The sequence below is a fragment of the Salvelinus namaycush genome, chromosome 12, assembly GCF_016432855.1.
Source record: "Salvelinus namaycush isolate Seneca chromosome 12, SaNama_1.0, whole genome shotgun sequence".
Classification (NCBI taxonomy): Eukaryota; Metazoa; Chordata; class Actinopteri; order Salmoniformes; family Salmonidae; genus Salvelinus; species Salvelinus namaycush.
Genome location: NC_052318.1, coordinates 2,473,591 through 2,491,752, shown reverse-complemented (window position 1 = coordinate 2,491,752; position 18,162 = coordinate 2,473,591). Strand labels below are relative to the sequence as shown.

Genomic DNA, 18,162 nt, shown 5'->3' with positions numbered 1-18,162 from the left:
ATTTACAGAAATCATATTCACCCTCCTGGGGGTAAAAAAATAATAAAAAATAAAAAAAAATTACTGAAATAAAATAAATCAAACGTAAGAAATTAAATCAAACGAAAACTAAATAATACGAAACCAAAAAAATATATAATTTATTCGATATGAGTTTAAGCCAACAGCATCTGTTTTCTTTAATGGGAAGTACTGCTTCAGACCAGTGCAATCCAGGGTTAATCCAGTTCAATCCAGTTTTAAACCTGTTCGATTCAGTTTCGACCAGTTTGAACTTTCTGTGGTAGTCTGGACCACCCTTTAAAACTAGAAACTAGAAACAAAAGAGAAATAAAATAACACATAACAAAATAACTAAACCAAAACCCTTTTTTAGTAATGTTACTTTGTCCTGTGAAGCGATATGCATTCTGTCCATTAACAGTGAATGTTCTCGCACATTAAAAGTCCTATTTGGGTCTGTTCAACCCCAGTCAAAGTCTAGCAGTAGATTTCCTCTTCTCATTACTTTATATCTTAGTTCATTATTATAAGGATTCCTTCAGGGTGTCGTGTGGCTGTAGGGTTGAAACGGCAGACAAGATGTCCTACAGTAGCTGTGATGCGCTCTCTCTCTTCCTTCTCAAGTGAAAATCATCACAGGAAGTAGAGATTTAGTGACTTTCCAAACTCTTATTCTACCTTTCTGTAGCTGTTGTTTACAGCTTGACCTTTCACTTTCCTCCTCTCTCTCTCTCTCTCTCTCCTGGTGCTTGTCCTCCTCTCTCTCTCTCTCTCTCCTGGTGCTTGTCCTCCTCTCTCTCTCTCTCTCTCCTGGTGCTTGTCCTCCTCTCTCTCTCTCTCTCTCCTCATCTGGTGCTTGTCCTCCTCTCTCTCGCTCCTCATCTGGTGCTTGTCCTCCTCTCTCTCTCTCCTCGTCTGGTGCTTGTCCTCCTCTCTCTCTCTCCTCGTCTGGTGCTTGTCCTCCTCTCTCTCTCTCCTCGTCTGGTGCTTGTCCTCCTCTCTCTCTCTCTCTCTCTCTCTCTCTCCTCGTCTGGTGCTTGTCCTCCTCTCCCTCTCTCTCCTCGTCTGGTGCTTGTCCTCCTCAGTACTTGTTCTGGTGTTCGTAATGCCAGCGGTTGAAGTCAATGTTGAAAGCTACGATGCTGCCAGACGCCATGCCAGTGATCAGAGTCCTGCAGACAGACAGAGACCACGTCAAACCATAATATAGTTAGCAGATGCTTTTAATCCAAAGTGACTTCCGGTCATGCGTGCATACATTTTACGTATGGGTGGTCCTGGGAATCTAATCCACTATCCTGGCGCTGCAAACGACATGATCTACCAACTGAGCAACAGAGGACCACATAAATATACATAAGGGAGAAACCACGACAGACCACGACAGACCAGCATGACCCGGTCAGTCTGGATCAGAAACAATGCAGACTGCGTCAAAACAGAAACACAAAGAGCCTGATAACCTCCCGTCCTACCCACCTCTGGTCATGAGACAGGTCCATGGCGCGGATACCAGCGTCACAGCCTGGGTAGATGTAGAGCTGTTTGAAGTCACAGGCCTGCCACACCTCCACCACCCCGTTGTCTCCTCCTGTCACCAGGTTCTGACCGTCACTACTCAACAGGATCGCCTGGAGGGAGGGAGGGAAGGGGGAAGGGAGAGAGAGAGTGAGAGAGAGAGAGAGAGAAGTGCGGGAGAGAGAGGAAAGCGATGAAGGGAGGTAGAGAGAGACTGAATAAGAAAGTTATGAACCCACAAGAAAACCAGCAGACGTGGATTAGTTTGTACGTGTGTGTGTGTGTGTACGCTCGCGCGTGTGACACCTACTCATTCAAGGATTTTTCTTAAATAAAAAAATAAAAAATATACATTGTAGAATAATAGTGAAGGCATCAAAACTATTAAATAGCACATATGGAATCATGCAGTAAGCAAAAAAAGTGTTAAACATATCAAAATATATTTTATATTCTTCAAAGTAGCCACACTAATATGTAATACTGATATAATATGTAATACTGATATAATATGTAATACTGATATATAATACTGATATAATATATAATACTGATATAATATATAATACTGATATAATATATAATACTGATATAATATGTAATACTGATATAATATGTAATACTGATATAATATGTAATACTGATATAATATATAATACTGATATAATATGTAATACTGATATAAAATACTGATATAATATAATACTGATATAATATATAATACTGATATAATATATAATACTGATATAATATGTAATACTGATATAATATATAATACTGATATAATATGTAATACTGATATATAATACTGATATAATATATAATACTGATATAATATATAATACTGATAAAATATATAACACAACATATAATACTGATATAATATATAATACTGATAAAATACTGATATAATATGTAATACTGATATAAAAGACTGATATAATATATAATACTGATATAATATATAATACTGATATAATATGTAATACTGATATATAATACTGATATAATATATAATACTGATAAAATATATAACACAACATATAATACTGATATAATATATAATACTGATAAAATACTGATATAATATGTAATACTGATATAATATAAAATACTGATATAATATAATACTGATATAATATGTAATACTGATATAATATATAATACTGATATAATATGTAATACTGATATAATATGTAATACTGATATAATATATAATACTGATATAATATGTAATACTGATATAATATGTAATACTGATATAATATAATACTGATATAATATGTAATACTGATATAATATGTAATACTGATATAATATATAATACTGATATAATATGTAATACTGATATAATATGTAATACTGATATAATATATAATACTGATATATAATACTGATATAATATATAATACTGATATAATATATAATACTGATATAATATGTAATACTGATATAATATATAATACTGATATAATATGTAATACTGATATAATATGTAATACTGATATAATATATAATACTGATATAATATGTAATACTGATATAAAATACTGATATGATATAATACTGATATAATATATAATACTGATATAATATATAATACTGATATAATATGTAATACTGATATAATATATAATACTGATATAATATGTAATACTGATATATAATACTGATATAATATATAATACTGATGTAATATATAATACTGATATAATATAAAATACTGATATAATATAATACTGATATAATATAATACTGATATAATATATAATACTGATATAATACTGATATAATATGTAATACTGATATAATATATAATACTGATATAATATGTAATACTGATATATAATACTGATATAATATATAATACTGATATAATATATAATACTGATATAATATATAATACTGATATAATATATAATACTGATATAATATATAATACTGATATAATATGTAATACTGATATAATATAATATATCAAATCAAACTTTATTAGTCACGCGCGCCGAATACAACAGGTGTAGACTTTACCGTGAATTGCTTACTGACAAGCCCTTAAACAACAGTACAGTTCAAGAAGAAGAAAATATTTACCAAGTAGACTAAAATAAAAAGTTATAATAAAAAGTAACACAATAAGAACAACAATAATGAGGCTATATACAGGGTGTTAAGGTACAGAGTCAATGTGGAGGCTATATACAGGGGGTTACGGTACAGAGTCAATGTGGAGGCTATATACAGGGGGTTACGGTACAGAGTCAATGTGGAGGCTATATACAGGGGGTTACGGTACAGAGTCAATGTGGAGGCTATATACAGGGGGCACCGGTACAGAGTCAATGTGGAGGTTATATACAGGGGGTACCAGTACAGAGTCAATGTGGAGGCTATAACCAGGGTGTTACGGTACAGAGTCAATGTGGAGACTATATACAGGGGGTACCGGTACAGAGTCAATGTGGAGGCTATATACAGGGGGTACCGGTACAGAGTCAATGTGGAGGCTATATACAGGGGGTACCGGTACAGAGTCAATGTGGAGGCTATATACAGGGGGTACCGGTACAGAGTCAATGTGGAGGCTATATACAGGGGGTACCGGTACAGAGTCAATGTGGAGGCTATATACAGGAGGTACCGGTACAGAGTCAGTGTGCTAGTTGAGGTAATCTGTACATGTAGGTGGGGGCGAAGTGACTAATAACACAGATAACAAACAAACAGCAAGAAGCAGCAGAAAAAAAGGGTGTCAATGTAAATTTTCCATTTTATGGCGATTTTATGAATTGTTCAGCTTATGGCTGATGTATTATATTTCACCTTTATTTAACCGGGTAGGCCAGTTGAGAACAAGTTCTCATTTACAACTGCAACCTGGCCAAGATAAAGCAAAGCAGTTCGACACATACAACACAGAGTTACACATGGAATAAACAAACATACAGTCAATAACACAAAGAGGCAAAATAATTACAATTTAGCATCAACACTGGAGTGATAGATGTGCAGATGATGATGTTGAAGTAGAGATACTGGGGTGCAAAAGAGCAAGAAAATAAATAACAATATGGGGATGATGTAGTTGGATGGGCTATTTACAGATAGGCTGTGTACAGGTGCAGTGATCGGTAAGCTGCTCTGACAGCTGATGCTTAAAGTTAGAGAGGGAGATATAAGACTCCAGCTTCAGAGATTTTTGCAATTCGTTGCAGCAATTGGCAGCAGAGAACTGGAAGGAAAGGCAGCCAAAGGAGGTGTTGGCTTTGGGGATGACCAGTGAAATTTAACTGCTGGAGTGCGTGTTACTATGGTGACTAGTGAGCTGAGATAAGGTGGGGCTTTACATAGCAACGACTTATAGATGACCTGGAGCCAGTGGGTTTGGCGACGAATATGTAGCAAGGGTCAGCCAACGAGTGCATACAGGTCGCAGTGGTGGGTAGCATATGGGGCTTTGGTGACAAAACGGATGGCACTGTGATAGACTACATCCAGCTGGCTGAGTAGAGTGTTGGAGGCTATTTTGTAAATGACATCGCCGAAGTCAAGGATTGGTAGGATAGTCAGTTTTACGAGGGTAGGCAGCATGAGTGAAGGAGGCTTTGTTGTGAAATAGGAAGCAAATTCTAGATTTAATTTTGGATTGGATGTGAGTCTGGAAGGAGAGTTTACAGTCTAACCAGACACCTAGGTATTTGTAGTTGTCCACGTATTCTAAGTCAGAACCGTCCAGAGTAGTGATGCTGGACGGGCAGGCAGGTGTGGGCAGCAATCGGTTAAAGAGCATGCACTAAGTTTTACTAGCATTTAAAAGCAGTTGGAGGCCACGGAAGGGGTGTTGTATGGCATTGAAGCTCGTCTGGAGGTTAGTTAACACAGTATCCAAAGAAGGGCCAGAAGTATACAGAATGGTGTCGTCTGCGTAGAGGTGGATCAGAGAATCAGCAGCAGCAAGAGCAACATCATTGATATATACAGAGAAAAGAGTCGCCCTGAGAATCGAACCCTGTGGCACCCCCATAGAGACTGCCAGAGGTCCGGACAACAGGCCCTCCGATTTGACACACTGAGCTCTGTCTGCGAAGTAGTTGGTGAACCAGGCGAGGCAGTCATTTGAGAAACCAAGGCTAATGAGTCTGCCGATAAGAATGCGGTCGACAGCCTTGACCAGGTCGATGAAGACGGCTGCACAGTACTGTCTTTTATTGATGGCGGTTATGATATCTTTTAGGACCTTGAGCATGGCTGAAGTGCACCCATGACCAGCTCGGAAACCAGATTTCATAGCGGAGAAGGTACGGTGGGATTCGAAATGGTCGGTGATCTGTTTGTTAACTTGGCTTTCGAAGATTTTAGAAAGGCAGGGTAGGATAGATATAGGTCTATAACAGTTTGGGTCTAGAGTGTCTCCCCCTTTGAAGAGGGGGATAACCGCGGCAGCTTTTCAATCTTTGTTGATCTCAGACGATACGAAAGAGAGGTTGAACAGGCTAGTAATAGGGGTGAATTTCTGCGGATAATTTTAGAAAAAGAGGGTCCAGATTGTCTAGCCCGGCTGATTTGTAGAGATCCAGATTTTGCAGCTCTTTCAGAACATCAGCTATCTGGATTTGGGTGAAGGAGAAGTGGGGGGGGGGGGGGGGGGGGGGATTGGGCAAGTAGCTGCAGTGGGTGCAGAGTTTTTGGCCGGGGTAGGGTTAGCCAGGTGGAAAGCATGGCCAGCCGTAGAAAAATGCTTATTTAAATTCTCTATAATCGTGGATTTATCGGTGGTGACAGTGTTTCCTATCCTCAGTGCAGTCAACAACGACGAGACGGCCTACAGGGAGGAGGTGAGGGCCTTCGGAGTGTGGTGTCAGGAAAATAACCTCTCACTCAATGTTAGCAAAACATAGGAGATGATTGTGGACTTCAGGAAACAGCAGAGGGAGCACCCCCCTATCCACATCGACGGGACAGTAGTGGAGAGGGTAGTAAGTTTTAAGTTCCTCGGCGTACACATCACGGACAAACTGAATTGGTCCACCCACACAGACAGCATGGTGAAGAAGGCGCAGCAGCGCCTCTTCAACCTCAGGAGGCTGAAGAAATTCGGCCTGTCACCAAAAGCACTCACAAACTTCTACAGATGCGCAATCGAGAGCATCCTATCGGGCTGTATCACCGCCTGGTACGGCAACTGCTCCGCCCACAACCGTAAGGCTCTCCAGAGGGTAGTGAGGTCTGCACAACGCATCACCGGGGGCAAACTACCTGCCCTCCAGGACACCTACACCACCCGATGTCACAGGAAGGCCATAAAGATCATCAAGGACAACAACCACCCGAGCCACTGCCTGTTCACCCCGCTATCATCCAGAAGGCGAGGTCAGTACAGGTGCATCAAAGCAGGGACCGAGAGACTGAAAAACAGCTTCTATCTCAAGGCCATCAGACTGTTAAACAGCCACCACTAACATTTAGTGGCTGCTGCCAACATACTGACTCAACTCCAGCTCACTTTAATAATAATACTGGAAATTGATGGAAATTGATCATAAATGTATCACTAGCCACTTTAAACAATGCCACTTAATATAATGTATATACTGTACTCGATACCATCTACTGCATCTTGCCTATGCCGTTCTGTACCATCACTCATTCATATATCTTTATGTACATATTCTTTATCCCTTTACACTTGTGTGTATAAGGTAGTAGTTGTGGAATTGTTAGGTTAGATTACTCGTTGGTTATTACTGAATTGTCGGAACTAGAAGCACAAGCATTTCGCTACACTCGCATTAACATCTGCTAACCATGTGTATGTGACAAATAACATTAGATTTGATTACCTACAGAATTGATATCATTGGCCACTTTAATAAATGGAACACTAGTCACATTAATTATGCCACTAAGAATGTTTACGTATCTCACATTACTCATCTCATATGTATATACTGTATCCTACACTATCTATTCTTTACTATCTATTGCATCTTAACCGCTCTGTCACTGCTCATCCATATATTTTATACGAATATACTCTCATCCCATTGCTTTACTAGATTGCGTGTATTAGGTTTTGTTGTGGAATTGTTAGATATTACCTGTTAGATACTGCTGCACTGTCAGATCTAGAAGCACAAGCATTTCACTACACTCACAATAACATCTGCTAACCATGTGTATGTGACCAATAACATCTGCTAACCTTGTGTATGTGACCAATAACATCTGCTAACCATGTGTATGTGACCAATAACATCTGCTAAATATGTGTATGTGACCAATAACATCTGCTAACCATGTGTATGTGACCAATAACATCTGCTAAATATGTGTATGTGACCAATAACATCTGCTAACCATGTGTATGTGACCAATAACATCTGCTAACCATGTGTATGTGACCATTAACATCTGCTAACCATGTGTATCTGACCAATAACATCTGCTAACCATGTGTATGTGACCATTAACATCTGCTAACCATGTGTATGTGACCAATAACATCTGCTAACCATGTGTATGTGACCAATAACATCTGCTAACCATGTGTATGTGACCAATAACATCTGCTAACCATGTGTATGTGACCAATAAAATGTGACTTGATTTGATTTATATATACTGTATCCGTGGTCGTACCCGTGTCGAGTCGTTGACCTCCATCTGAGCCAGGAGTTTTCCGTTGATGCTGAAGTTACAGAAGCGTCCTCTCTCGTAACAGATGATACAGTGGCCCTCGCTGGACACAGAGATGAGGCGGGGCCTCAGGCACAACTCTGGGCCCTCCAGGGCCCGCAGCAGATCCCCTGTTATAGTATGGACCAGACATGGACCCTCTGGAGGAAGGGGGGGGGGGGGGGGGGTGGGGGGGGGGGAGAGAAGGGATGGAGATTTAGAATCAGACACAGACACACACACACACACACACACACACACACACACACACACACACACACACACACACACACACACACACACACACACACACACACACACACACACACACAGACACAGACACACACACACACACACTGACCTTTGGCTCCGCTAATGACGAGGCCCAGCTCCGCGCAGACAGAGACACACACCACCTCATGGTCATGACCCGTCAGCACGGCTCTCGGAGCAGGGTAGTCACCTAGGAAACATATTTATTAATTTAAATGTTCTCTGTAAAGTGTCTTGAGACTAAATACACGTTAAATAAAATGTGACACACGAAGAGCAGATTAAAAATGGGAAAAGTATCTGTTCATGGATATCAAAATGATCGTTGGGGGTCGTTGGGGATCGTTGGGGGTCGTTGGGGAACGTTGGGGAACGTTGGGGATCGTTGGGGGTCATTGGGGGTCGTTGGGGAACGTTGGAGATCATTGTACAAGGCAAGAGTTAAATGTGCTGATAATATTGTAAAAAGGACAGGAAATGTAGATGAAGCATATTGCTATGTACCGTACAAACAAACACACACACCCCTCCACACACACACACACACCCCTCCACACACACCCCTCCACACACACCCCTCCACACACACACACACCCCTCCACACACACACACACACCTCCACACACACACACACACACCTCCACACACACACACACCCCTCCACACACACCCCTCCACCCACACACCCTCCACACACACACCCTCCACACACACCCTCCACACACACCCCTCCACACACACACCCTCCACACACACACACCCTCCACACCCACACACCCTCCACACCCACACACCCTCCACACACACCCTCCACACACACACACACACACACACCCCTCCACACACACCCCTCCACACACACACACACCCCTCCACACACACACACACCCCTCCACACACACACCCCTCCACACACACACACACCCCTCCACACACACACACACCCCTCCACACACACACACACCCCTCCACACACACACACACAGACTTACTGTTGTTGGGGTTGTCTCCAATGATGTGATGGCGTCCGCTCCAGTACCACAGCAGCAAGGTAGCGTCTCTGGACCCCGACACGATGTAGCAGTCCCCTCCGATGTAGCTCTCTGACCGGGCCAGGCACGTCACCACGTCCCAGTGGCCGAACACTATCTGGGTCAACTTACCTACAGGGAGGAGGTAGAGGAGAGATGTACACGTATTGAGGAATAATGTAGACGCATTGAGGAATAATGTAGACGCATTGAGGAATAATGTAGACGCATTGAGGAATAATGTAGAGGTATTGAGGAATAATGTAGACGCATTGAGGAATAATGTAGACGCATTGAGGAATAATGTAGACGCATTGAGGAATAATGTAGACGTATTGAGGAATAATGTAGCGGTATTGAGGAATAATGTAGCGGTATTGAGGAATAATGTAGAGGCATTGAGGAATAATGTAGACGCATTGAGGAATAATGTAGAGGTATTGAGGAATAATGTAGACGCATTGAGGAATAATGTAGACGCATTGAGGAATAATGTAGACGGATTGAGGAATAATGTAGACGTATTGAGGAATAATGTAGCGGTATTGAGGAATAATGTAGACGCATTGAGGAATAATGTAGACGCATTGAGGAATAATGTAGACGCATTGAGGAATAATGTAGACGCATTGAGGAATAATGTAGACGCATTGAGGAATAATGTAGACGCATTGAGGAATAATGTAGACGCATTGAGGAATAATGTAGCGGTATTGAGGAATAATGTAGACGCATTGAGGAATAATGTAGACGCATTGAGGAATAATGTAGACGCATTGAGGAATAATGTAGACGCATTGAGGAATAATGTAGACGCATTGAGGAATAATGTAGACGCATTGAGGAATAATGTAGACGCATTGAGGAATAATGTAGACGCATTGAGGAATAATGTAGACGCATTGAGGAATAATGTAGACGCATTGAGGAATAATGTAGCGGTATTGAGGAATAATGTAGCGGTATTGAGGAATAATGTAGCGGTATTGAGGAATAATGTAGACGCATTGAGGAATAATGTAGGAGCATTAGTAGTACTATTATACAGTACAGTATAGTATAGTGGTATAGTATAGTATTATTATAGTAGTACTGTGGCAGGTACCTGTCTCAGTAGAGTAGACTCTGAAGCTCTTGTCCCAGTATAGATAGTATATAGTATAGCAGTACTATAGTAGTACTGTGGCAAGTACTTGTCTCGGTAGAGTAGACTCTGAAGCTATTTTCCCAGTATAGATAGTATACAGTATAGTATAGTAGTACTATAGTAGTACTGTGGCAGGTACCTGTCTCGGTAGAGTAGACTCTGAAGCTCTTGTCCCAGTATAGATAGTATACAGTACAGTAGTACTATAGTAGTACTGTGGCAGGTACCTGTCTCGGTAGAGTAGACTCTGAAGCTCTTGTCCCAGTATAGATAGTGTATAGTATAGTATAGTATAGTAGTACTATAGTAGTACTGTGGCAGGTACCTGTCTCGGTAGAGTAGACTCTGAAGCTATTTTCCCAGTATAGATAGTATACAGTATAGTATAGTAGTACTATAGTAGTACTGTGGCAGGTACCTGTCTCGGTAGAGTAGACTCTGAAGCTCTTGTCCCAGTATAGATAGTATACAGTATAGTATAGTAGTACTATAGTAGTACTGTGGCAGGTACCTGTCTCGGTAGAGTAGACTGAAGCTCTTGTCCCAGTATAGATAGTATATAGTATAGTACTATAGTAGTACTGTGGCAGGTACCTGTCTCGGTAGAGTAGACTCTGAAGCTCTTGTCCCAGTATAGATAGTGTATAGTATAGTATAGTAGTACTATAGTAGTACTGTGGCAGGTACCTGTCTCGGTAGAGTAGACTCTGACGCTCTTGTCCCAGTATAGATAGTATACAGTATAGTAGTACTATAGTAGTACTGTGGCAGGTACCTGTCTCGGTAGAGTAGACTCTGAAGCTCTTGTCCCAGTATAGATAGTATATAGTATAGTAGTACTATAGTAGTACTGTGGCAGGTACCTGTCTCGGTAGAGTAGACTCTGAAGCTCTTGTCCCAGTATAGATAGTATACAGTATAGTAGTACTATAGTAGTACTGTGGCAGGTACCTGTCTCGGTAGAGTAGACTCTGAAGCTCTTGTCCCAGTATAGATAGTATACAGTATAGTAGTACTATAGTAGTACTGTGGCAGGTACCTGTCTCGGTAGAGTAGACTCTGAAGCTCTTGTCCCAGTATAGATAGTACTACTATAGTACTACTATACTGTATACTGTGGCAGGTACCTGTCTCGGTAGAGTAGACTCTGAAGCTCTTGTCCCAGTATAGATAGTATACAGTATAGTAGTACTATAGTAGTACTGTGGCAGGTACCTGTCTCGGTAGAGTAGACTCTGAAGCTCTTGTCCCAGTATAGATAGTATATAGTATAGTAGTACTATGGCAGGTACCTGTCTCGGTAGAGTAGACTCTGAAGCTCTTGTCCCAGTATAGATAGTATATAGTATAGTAGTACTATGGCAGGTACCTGTCTCGGTAGAGTAGACTCTGAAGCTCTTGTCCCAGTATAGATAGTATATAGTATAGTAGTACTATAGTAGTACTGTGGCGGGTACCTGTCTCGGTAGAGTAGACTCTGAAGCTCTTGTCCCAGTATAGATAGTATATAGTATAGTAGTACTATAGTAGTACTGTGGCAGGTACCTGTCTCGGTAGAGTAGACTCTGAAGCTCTTGTCCCAGTATAGATAGTATATAGTATAGTAGTACTATGGCAGGTACCTGTCTCGGTAGAGTAGACTCTGAAGCTCTTGTCCCAGTATAGATAGTATATAGTATAGTAGTACTATAGTAGTACTGTGGCGGGTACCTGTCTCGGTAGAGTAGACTCTGAAGCTCTTGTCCCAGTATAGATAGTATATAGTATAGTAGTACTATAGTAGTACTGTGGCAGGTACCTGTCTCGGTAGAGTAGACTCTGAAGCTCTTGTCCCAGTATAGATAGTATATAGTATAGTAGTACTATGGCAGGTACCTGTCTCGGTAGAGTAGACTCTGAAGCTCTTGTCCCAGTATAGATAGTATATAGTATAGTAGTACTATAGTAGTACTGTGGCGGGTACCTGTCTCGGTAGAGTAGACTCTGAAGCTCTTGTCCCAGTATAGATAGTATATAGTATAGTAGTACTATAGTAGTACTATGGCAGGTACCTGTCTCGGTAGAGTAGACTCTGAAGCTCTTGTCCCAGTATAGATAGTATATAGTATAGTAGTACTATAGTAGTACTGTGGCGGGTACCTGTCTCGGTAGAGTAGACTCTGAAGCTCTTGTCCCAGTATAGATAGTATATAGTATAGTAGTACTATAGTAGTACTGTGGCAGGTACCTGTCTCGGTAGAGTAGACTCTGAAGCTCTTGTCCCAGTATAGATAGTATATAGTATAGTAGTACTATAGTAGTACTGTGGCAGGTACCTGTCTCGGTAGAGTAGACTCTGAAGCTCTTGTCCCAGAAGCCACAGACCAGGATGTAGCGGTTGTCGGCGGTAACCACGAAGCAGTGTGTGTTGATCTGGATGCTCTGGTCCACCAGGTCTGTGATCTGACGCTTACTCACACCTGAGTTGTTGGCTACACACACACACACAGAGGAATAATGACACACAAAATAACAATGCTAATATAAACTATAATGGTATATGTTCTGATGCCTAACAACCTATGGACTCTAATTTGGGTAAAACACGTGTGACCACCAGGGTATCACATGACCAAGGCAGATGATGTGTTCTGACCTATGAGAGGGTCCATCTCAATGGGCAGGTGATGAGCCTGTTCTAGGGAGTAACCCGGAGCCCCACGGAGACCTGAGAACACACAATGCATGGTTACCTCTCTCTCTCTCTCTCTCTCTCTCTCTCTCTCTCTCTCTCTCTCTCTCTCTCTCTCTCTCTCTCTCTCTCTCTCTCTCTCTCTCTCTCTCTCAGTCTCTACCCCCGCTCTCTCTCTCTCTCTCTCTGTCTCTCTCTCTCTCTCTCTCTCTCTGTCTCTCTGTCTCTGTCTCTCTCTGTCTCTCTCTCTCTCTCTCTCTCTCTCTCTCTCTCTCTCTGTCTCTCTCTCTCTCTCTCTCTCTCTCTCTCTCTCTGTCTCTCTCAATTCAATTCAATTCAATTCAATTTGCTTTATTGGCATGACGTAACAATGTACATATTGCCAAAGCTTGTTTACAATGTAAAAATGAGAATCAAAATTGTCAACGGGACAACAGTAACAACAATAACCAAGGGTCAAAATAACCATACATTCAACAATAACAATAAATATACAGTAAAGGACATGTGCAGGTTGATTGGTCTGTCAGACACTGTCCCTCAACTTATGGCAGGCAGCAATGTAGTGCGCTGCCAACCCACAGCTCTCTGCGTCCTCCCCCAACAGGACGGGTAGCCTATCCTCATCAGAGAGGTCTTTGAAACCTTGAATAAGAGTTTCAAATTTGGGGAAATGACACTCTCTAATTGTTTTATATTTTTGACATTTTGTCAGGAAATGCAGCTCCGTCTCAGGTTCTGCTATTGTGCAGTGGTTGCACAGCCTTTCCTCTACAGGGAGCCAGGTTTTCCTGTGTCTACCCTTCTCAATGGCAAGGCTGTGCTCACTGAGCCTGTACTTTGTCAAGGTTTTTCTAAAGTTTTGATCAGTAACCATGGTCAAATATTTAGCCACGGTGTACTGTCGATTTAGGGCCAGATAGCACTGCATTTTGCTCTGTGCTTGTGCTTGTGTTTCCCAATAAGCAATATAGTTTTGTTTTGACTGTGTTGTAATTTGGTTTATCCTGATTGATTGGATGTTCTGGTCCTGAGGCTTCAGTGTGTTAGTAGAACAGGTTTGTGAACTCAGCCCCAGGACCAGCTGGATGAGGGGACTCTTTTCTTTGTTCAGCTCTTGGTATTGCAGGGCTTGGTAATGATATGAGAGGGGGTCACTGTATTTTAGATGTTTCCAAAACTTAATTGCTCTTTTTTGAGTTTTTATTATTAGTGGATATTTGCCTAATTCTGCCCTGCATGCATTGTTTGTAGTTTTCCTCTGGACATGTAGGAGAATCTTACAGAACTCTGCATGCAGGGTTTCAATGGGATGTTTGTCCCATTTGATGAAATCTTGTTTTGCAAGTGGACCCCACACCTCGCTGCCATAAAGTGCAATTGGTTCAATGACATATTCAATTAGTTTTAGCCAAATTTTAATAGGTATTTCAATTTGAATTTGCTTTTTAATTGCGTAGAATGCCCTGCGTGCTTTCTCTCTCAGTTCATTCACTGCTTCATTAAGGTGTCCAGTTGAGCTTATTTTTAAACCTAAGTAATTGTAGTGTGTGCAGTGCTCTATATATTTTGTACCAATTGAGAACTTTGGTCTAATTCCCTGAGATCTGGATCTTCTCTGGAAAATCATTATTTTAGTCTTTTTGGGGTTTACTGCCAGGGCCCAGGTCTGGCAGTACTGCTCTAGCAGGTCCAGGCTCTGCTGTAGGCCATGTGCTGTGGGTGACAGCAGGCATAGGTCATCGGCGAAGAGTAGGCATTTAACCTCTGAATTATGGAGACTAACACCAGGGGCTGAGGATTTTTCTAGAATAGTGGCCAATTCGTTGATGTAAATATTGAAGAGTGCTGGGCTCAGATTACAACCCTGACGAAGGCCCCGCCCCTGGTTAAAGAATTCTGTTCTTTTCTTGCCAATTTTAATGCTGCACGTATTGCCAGTATACATTGATTTAATTATGTCATATGTTTTACCCCCTACACCACTTTCAATAACTTTGTAGAACAGTCCTGTGTGCCAAATAGAATCAAATGCTTTTTGGAAGTCGATAAAGCAAGCGTATATTTTGGTATTATTTTGGTGGACATGTTTATCTATCAGGGTGTGTAGGGTGTAAATATGATCGGTCGTGCGATGTTTTGGTATAAATCCAATTTGGCTTTTACTCAAGACATTGTGCTTATTAAGGAAGTTTAGAACTCTTACATTTATAATACTACAGAAAACCTTCCCCAGGTTACTGTTCACACAAATGCCTCTGTAATTGTTAGGGTCAAATTTGTCTCCGTTTTTAAAGATTGGGGTTATGAGTCCTTGATTCCAGATGTCAGGGAAATAACCTACACTCAGGATCAAATTAAACAGTTTTAATATAGCCAATTGAAATTTTGCACTAGTGAGTTTGAGCATCTCATTTAGGATGCCATCAGGTCCGCATGCCTTTTTAAATTTGAGAGCCTGAAGTTTCTTATAGAGCTCCTGGTCAGTAATTGGGGAGTCCAGTGGATTTTGATTGTCCTTTATAGCTCTTTCTAATCCATTCAACTTCTCATGAATTTGGCGTTGTTCTGCGTTTGTGTCAATTTGAACGGTGTTGTAGAGTGTTTTAAAATGGGTTGTCCAAATGTCACCATTTTGTATCGCTAATTCCTCTTGTTTAGATTTTTTAATTTTTTTCCAATTTTGCCAGAAGTTGTTTGTGTTTATGGACTCCTCAATTAGCGTCAGCTGCTTTCTGTTGTACTGTGCTTTTTTGGTTCTGAGTGTACGTTTATAGAGTTTTAAAGTCTCACAGTAATGAAGGCGTAATTCACCATTATTTGGGTCTCTGTGCTTTTGGTTGGATAGTGTTCTAAGTTTTTTCCTTATAATTTTACAATCTGCATCAAACCAGTTGTCATCTGTGATCTTTTTTGTTTTGTTTTTTATCAATTTCAATTGTGCTTCTTTTGCCGTTTGCCTGAATATATAGTTGATGTTTTGTACTGCTAGATTGATGCCTTCTTTACTGTGAGTGAATGTGGTATCCAGAAAGTTATCTAAGAGTGTTTGGATATTTTGGTTCCAGGTTGCTTTCTGGTATTCTTCTGTGCTGTTTTGGGCCCATCTGTATGAATGTCTGATGTTGTACAGCTTACTGGGCTGTGAATGTGTGGTTGTTTCCATGTCTGTTCTTTTGAGGAACAATGTAATTTGGCTGTGATCAGACAGAGGTGTTAGTGGCTTGACAGTGAATGAGCTGAGAGAGAAGGGGTCAATGTCTGTGATCATATAGTCTACTGTACTGTGGCCAAGAGGTGAGCAGTAGGTGAATCTCCCCAAAGAGTCCCCCCGTAACCTACCATTGACAAAGTACAGACCCAAGCTTCTACAGAGCTGCAACAGATCCCTTCCGTTTTTGTTGACGGTGCTGTCACTGTTGTTTCTATTGGGGAGATTAAGACAGTTAGAAACATTATGGCCTGTAATAAAGCTGTCCCCTCGTGTGCTCGTTAGATCAGGTAGTGTTCCTGTGCGCGCATTTGTGTCCCCACAGATGAGCACATTTCCCTGGGCCTGGAAATGGCACGTCTCTTCCTCAAGGGTGGGGAAGATCTCCTCTGAGTAATATGGGGATTCTGAGGGGGGGATATAAATTGCGCAAAGGAACACATCTTTTTCTGTCAGTACAAGTTCTTTTTTCAGTTTTAACCAAATGTGATATTTGCCAATTTTGAGGGGATCAATTAGATGTTGTAGGTCGGATTTGTACCAAATGATCAGTCCTCCAGAGTCTCTGCCTCTATTGACAGAGCTGTGTTTTTGTGACGGCACAATTACCTCTCTGTAACCTGTGGGACAGTGAGTGACAATGTCAGCCTTACACCATGTCTCCTGCAGAATGATGACGTCAACATCTTTAAGATTTTTGTTGAACTCCAGTGCTAAACTCTTCAGTCCAAAGGTTGATGAGTTTAGGCCCTGAATGTTCCACATGCTAACTGACAGTGATTTCATGTTCCAAAAGAAAGAATAGCAGTCAGAAATACAGTAACTAACTATTAAGTTGTTAAGAGCGAGATAAACAGGATAACAGCTAACATTTTTTCTGTTATATATATAAACATTCCTATTCATTGAACAAGTACATTTTAGTACAATAGGTGTGTGTGTGTGTGTGTGTGTGTGTGTGTGTGTGTGTGTGTGTGTGTACATGCGTCCGTGTGTGTTTAGTGCAGTTTAGTGCAGATGTATTGGAGGAGCTGTTTAATCTCACTCAATCCCACAGGGTTCTCCTGTCCTCTGACGACCTCTGCGTAGCTGCGCTGGTCCTGCTGTTGGGCCCTGTGGAGTGGAGGGGGGCCAGGTCTGGGCCGTGGGGCTTCCTCTCTGGTCTGGTAGGGGTGGTGGTCTGGTGCGGGGTAGTAGGCTGGGCCCGGTCCGGTCTGGCTAAGCCGATGGAAGTGGTGATGGTCTGGTGGTGGGTGGGGCCTGTGGGGTGCGCTGGGTCTGGTGTGGCGTTGAAGGGGCCTGGGGCTCCTTGTTGGTGCAGTGGTCTGGTAGGGGTCTCTGGGTGGTCCTCTGTCCAGTGCGGCATGGGGTGTTTGTCTACCAAGTGCCACGTCCTTTAGAGACTTGACAAACATCCCTACTGTCTGCTTCCTCAGGTGGGAGTAGTCGTGCAGATGCTCTGGGGTGATTGTTGTGTGGTGAGCAACGTGTACGTTTGGGAGTAGGCCACACCCTCTGGTGATGTCAGCGTTGACTTTCTGAATGGTACGGTGATGGAAGTCTTTGCGGGGCAGCAGAGTGGAGATGGTGATGTGGGAGTTGGGGAACCGCTCAGAGGCCCTCTCTGCTACT

The 18,162-nt window shown here is 41.6% G+C and overlaps 1 protein-coding gene across 1 annotated transcript in view; it reads right to left on the bottom strand.

Moving 5' to 3' along the window:
* Window positions 1-1,084: 1,084 nt before the first annotated feature.
* Window positions 1,085-18,162, bottom strand: part of LOC120056410 (neurobeachin-like) — a 21,787-nt gene continuing 4,709 nt past the window's right edge. Inside the window, exons 3-9 of the mRNA XM_039004569.1 lie at window positions 13,284-13,355; window positions 12,964-13,119; window positions 9,463-9,633; window positions 8,558-8,659; window positions 8,161-8,357; window positions 1,483-1,634; window positions 1,085-1,175 (exon numbers count right to left, since the gene is read on the bottom strand). Of these exons, the coding sequence (XP_038860497.1) occupies window positions 1,085-1,175; window positions 1,483-1,634; window positions 8,161-8,357; window positions 8,558-8,659; window positions 9,463-9,633; window positions 12,964-13,119; window positions 13,284-13,355 (941 nt within the window). The remainder of the gene's footprint in view (window positions 1,176-1,482; window positions 1,635-8,160; window positions 8,358-8,557; window positions 8,660-9,462; window positions 9,634-12,963; window positions 13,120-13,283; window positions 13,356-18,162) is intronic.